Genomic DNA, 4,953 nt, shown 5'->3' with positions numbered 1-4,953 from the left:
GCCTGCTCACACGGAATTTTTATGCTGTTTTATTGGATATTCTATTGTTGCTCAATATTATTTGAGCAAGTCATATCATATCCTCATGGGGTGCTGATCTCAGCTATTGGCAAGTTATCGTTCCACTCAGGTGGGAAAGACTTGATGTTCTATATACTGGGAGTGAGATGCCAGCTCTTGATAGTTGTTCCCCTTGTATCTTACTTCTTTAGAACCAATACTCATTGCATCTTCCCTTCTTCTATATGAAGCAATTAATCATTTGAGTCCTGCCATTCGCTGTACTTGCCACTTGTAGGATGTGGTTGGTATACATTCCAGTTAGCTCAAAGCCTTGGTTGATCCATTATACGTTGTCAATTTTGAACTTGATATCCAGCTTGCTGAAATAGTACCATGCTTGTTTAATTACATTTGGTATGCAGTGTTGTATGCTATTAATTGGGCTAAATCTTTATTTCCAAAAGCATGTTTTGATAACTATGGTTGATTTGGCGTGCTCAAGATATTGCCAACTTTGTATGGGGGCAGTAGCAGTCTCATATTCTATGTCGTTTGATTTTGAGTCTAGTTCAGCAAAAGTTTCAGCTTATTGTCTCATTTGAATCTAGTTGCCCTTTGCTCTTAGTCTGCCCTTAGCCAGCACAAATTTTACCCTATGGCTCTTTTCGTTCAAGTATGAATGGTTTGAATTGGTTTTTTGGGACATGGATGATTACACGGATGACATAATCTTTTATGTCTCAAGTACGTCTTTACTTTAGCTGCAGTGCTCAATATGCTTCGTTCGCTTCAATTATGATCTTACACAGGTTTCTGGTGTTGATAAATCCTCTTTTCTTGCTGATCATATCCTCTTTTTCTGCTGATAATGTATGCTTCTTGCAGAGCTGCACCTGGTGGTAAAACAACTTATATTGCTGCTCTTATGAAGAATACTGGTATATTGACATATCTTACTGAACATTTACTGTTTGTTTATTCATGCTTGTTTTCTTATAGTAGTTCTATCAATTGTAGGAATTGTTTTTGCAAATGAAATGAAGGTGCCCCGGCTTAAATCACTTACGGCAAATTTGCATCGTATGGGAGTGTCAAACACTGTAGTCTGTAACTACGATGGAAAGGAGGTTAGCTAACCTACCAAACCGTGACTTGTCTATACCATAGAGTTCTATTTCTCTGATTTTACATCTTATTGTCGTTTGAATTTATCTGTATCCTTTTGTGATATGATGATCATCTGAGGTGGTTGCAAAGGGAAAAGGCCTGTCTTTCTCTCTTATCACATGATTATCATGCATCTGAGAGGATTTGAATACAAGGGATCTATTTATGGTTGTCTGTGAATGGAGAATAAACCTTAATGTATGACTTATGTTTTTTTAAGCAGTTTCTGGGCCAACGAGAGGATTTGAATACCAATGACAGTATGGACTGAACATGATGAAAATGCCACTCTTTTGATTTGTCTTTGTAATTAGTAGAGGTTAGCTTATTGGTATAACCATTTTGTTAATAAATATATTTGAAATCAATCGTTGGACCTTGGTAGGGGTCAGTGGTTGTGCATGGGGATTTATGCTTCAGCGGTACTTCTGTGGTGATATTTTAGATCAGTGATTTTGTCTACTGTTTCTACACGATGGAATTGTTCGTCTGTTTTAGTCAAGATTTTGACTTTTATGGAAATTCTTTGATCTCCCTTAATTTCTTAATAATATTACTTGGTCTCTGTTTCTATTGTATTTATGGACTGGAAAAAGAATGCTGGTGTTGAAAATGAATTTTTGGGGAAATGAATGCTAGAAGTAGGTCTACTGCTATTGAACCTATCCATGCACCCACTATATAGTATAGGGCTGTTTTTTTGCATAGAAGTTTCAAAGTGATTCACATGTCACTGCAAATTATAAGTTTTACAATGACATTGAATGCTGTTAAATGCTAAACCTGTTGTGTGTCTAAATTATTCTATTTCAGCTCCCCAGGGTCTTGGGTCTCAATTCTGTTGATAGGGTGTTATTGGATGCCCCTTGCAGTGGTACTGGGGTAAGACAATGTTTAAAATACAATATTTATTTTTCCACGTTCTAGATTTCTTGTTTTTTATTCCTTCTAATATTCTAGAAAGGCACTAAGGGTTTCTCTCTGCAGGTTATATCTAAGGATGAGTCTGTAAAAACCTCTAAAAATCTAGAAGATATACAGAAATGTACCCATCTACAAAAGGTAATTTTATTTTCATTGAAGTTTTATTTGAGAGAGATGAGATAAATGAATGGAGTGAGAACGTGGTTATGGCTCTCAATTTTTCCTATATTTTGAATCTCAAATTTAACTGAGATTGAGATCAATGAACTGGTCCTGTAACTGGCAGCTGGCCATAACAATGGTTATAGTTTCACTTTGCTCTTTAGGAATACTTCTTCTCTGGGTTCATGCGACCATACGTTATAGATATAAAGTTAACCTTTTAGGCTATGTTCTATCATGTTCTTTATTATTCTGAATTTAATAGATTTCGTTCTATTTCCTATAGCAATTGATTCTTGCTGCTATTGACATGGTGGATGCTAATTCAAAATCTGGGGGTTATATTGTTTATTCGACATGCTCCATCATGGTGGCAGAGGTTAGTTACGCAGTCCAAACTGTGAGATTCAGTGCCTTTTTTTTTTTTTTTTAAATCATGTATCTTTAATATTTCTTTCTTTTTAATCTTCAGAATGAAGCAGTCATTGACTATGCTTTAAAAAAGAGGGATGTTAAACTCGTGCCATGTGGTCTTGACTTTGGGCGTCCTGGGTAATGATCGTATTCCTTTTATTTCTCACGCAGTTGTTTTTGATTGTTGAGTATTCCTCATGCCATTGACAATTGTTTTCTATCAGGTATATAAGGTTTAGGGAACAACGTTTTCACCCTTCATTGGAAAAGACAAGGCGTTTCTATCCTCATGTTCACAATATGGATGGTTTTTTTGTTGCGAAGGTATAAATATTATTTTTCCTATTAAAACATTGCCACTTGTGTTTACTAATGAATCGCCGGTTCTGAAACAGATATATGCCACGATATATGAATTGAGACTTAAAATTGCATTTAAGCACTACTATCTGGTTATGTCAGTATCTATGTTGTTTCATGTAATCATGTCCTGTAACCAATTTAGTATTCCCTCCGATCCTAAATATAAGACCCATTTTGTAATATAATTTATACTAAAAAATGGGTCTTATACTTGGTACCGGAGGAGTAATATTCTTCTGAGGTGTTTATGGATGCATATGCATTTCCTGATGCATGATTTGAACTCACTGCCCTGCGAAGAATTTTGTCTGGGGATGTACAAACAACTAACTCCGTATGTCTGCTTGCATATGTGACTGGGCATAATGCCCTTACGTTGTAGGCTGGCTAGTTGGGTGAAATGTTCACGAATGATAAATTTGTCTTTGAGATTTTTAAAATTCTCTGGAATACATGTCAAATAGTGGACCAGTTCCTAATTCCTAGTTTTGTTTCCGACAATAAATCTATCTACTTGGACTGCCAATATTGCTAGCTAGTATAAATTTTCTACTTTGTTGAGATTAGCTGGTAAAATGGACACTGTTTCGGTCTGGTACTCAAGATGTAATAGTTCTGCCTAGATCAGTTTAATTTTAATTTGCTGTACGATGTCCTATAGTTGAATTGTGAATATGATAGGAAATGCTTATGAGAGTTTGAAGTGTGATGGCTCATTATTTAGATTGGCTCAAAACAAAACTTTGTTGTTTATATTCTTTGGATCTGTATTTGGTAGTTGAAAAAAATGAGCAACTCAAAGCCAAGTGCAAAACCATTAGAACCGACAGAAGAGGAGGAAGGTGCCCAGCTTGTGAATGAAAAGGAGGTTACAAGTAATGGCGAGAAGCAAGATGCAGATGGCAAGAAGCAAGATGCGGATGGCAAAAAGCAATATGCAAATGCCAAAAAGCAAATTGCAAGTGGCAAAAAACAAACTGCAAATGGTAAAATACAAACTGCAAACGGCAAACTGGCATCTGAATCCAAAAAGAGGAAGAAAAGGCAATTTCCATCTAGAGAGGAAATTTCGAAAGCCAGGTGAAATTTTTTTTCATGTTTAATAATTGTCTCTACTGGCACTGGGAGGATCGAATGAAGGAGAATGGCTTTAAATGAAACCGTTCTTCCCATTTTTTTTCTCCATTTTCCTCAATCAAAAAATGATGGCAATGAAGAAAATCTCTTCATATGCAATAAGTTACATTGCATGTTCATAATTCCTGCAGGGAAGAGAAGAGGAAAGCTTTAAGACAAAAGAAAGGAAAGAAGGCAGGAAGCAAAAAGGCTAAACATGGGGATTGAGCAGATGTAACAGGCCAAGCGGAAGTTGTTATACATGGTTTCTGGAACAGACAAATCACTGTAGTTTAGTGCAGACCAAGACCCCAGAAACAGAAAGATAGGAGTACGAGGTGCTTTCACGTCATTAAATTATAGATTGGGGCGTTCCCTAACGTCACCGTTAGGGCTCAGTTTTGTAGCGTTTTCTTTTCCCTTTATTATTATTGTTTGTGTTTATTACTTTCTTCTGTTCAAAATATAAGCCTGATTTAATCCAGTTATGTTTGTCAAAAAATTAATTAAAATCAGTATAAAACAATAAATATGTAAGTTGTGTAATTTTTTAAAAAATGTCTATTAATGAAGAGAATAAATCTTTATATGGATAAAGAGAAAATCAGGGAGAAAAGAAAACTAGGAAAAGAGAATAAGGGGGGAAATGAGTTTTTGTCCTAGTTGGATGAATGACGAAAAGTGAGAGGCAAAAAATAGAGGAGAAAATGGGGTTTGGCATTTAATCTATTTTTTCTTCTTCTAATTTTTCTCTTAACAAAGGGAGAGAAATGAGACACATCTCACTTTTACCCTTGGGCACCA

At 35.8% G+C, this 4,953-nt stretch overlaps 1 protein-coding gene across 2 annotated transcripts; it reads left to right on the top strand.

Moving 5' to 3' along the window:
• The first annotated feature begins 467 nt into the window (after window positions 1-467).
• On the top strand, window positions 468-4,651 carry LOC114741350 (probable 28S rRNA (cytosine(4447)-C(5))-methyltransferase). Of its 2 annotated transcripts, none has more exons than XM_028929599.1 (10): window positions 468-496; window positions 889-941; window positions 1,021-1,130; window positions 1,984-2,052; window positions 2,158-2,232; window positions 2,543-2,635; window positions 2,729-2,808; window positions 2,895-2,994; window positions 3,812-4,113; window positions 4,302-4,651. In XM_028929599.1, the coding sequence occupies exons 1-10, from the start codon at window positions 483-485 to the stop codon at window positions 4,375-4,377; spliced, it is 972 nt and encodes a 323-aa protein (XP_028785432.1). In that variant the 5' UTR covers window positions 468-482; the 3' UTR covers window positions 4,378-4,651. The 2 variants fall into 2 exon arrangements, with proteins under 2 accessions (XP_028785432.1, XP_028785433.1); XM_028929600.1 differs by lacking the exon at window positions 468-496 and adding an exon at window positions 784-812.
• The last annotated feature ends 302 nt before the right edge of the window (window positions 4,652-4,953 follow it).

The sequence above is a fragment of the Neltuma alba genome, unplaced genomic scaffold, assembly GCF_004799145.2.
Source record: "Neltuma alba isolate B1F8T4 unplaced genomic scaffold, ASM479914v2 tig00003359_pilon, whole genome shotgun sequence".
NCBI lineage: Eukaryota > Viridiplantae > Streptophyta > Magnoliopsida > Fabales > Fabaceae > Neltuma > Neltuma alba.
The sequence above is the reverse complement of the archived record's forward strand: the minus strand, read 5'-3'. Positions and strand labels throughout refer to the sequence as shown.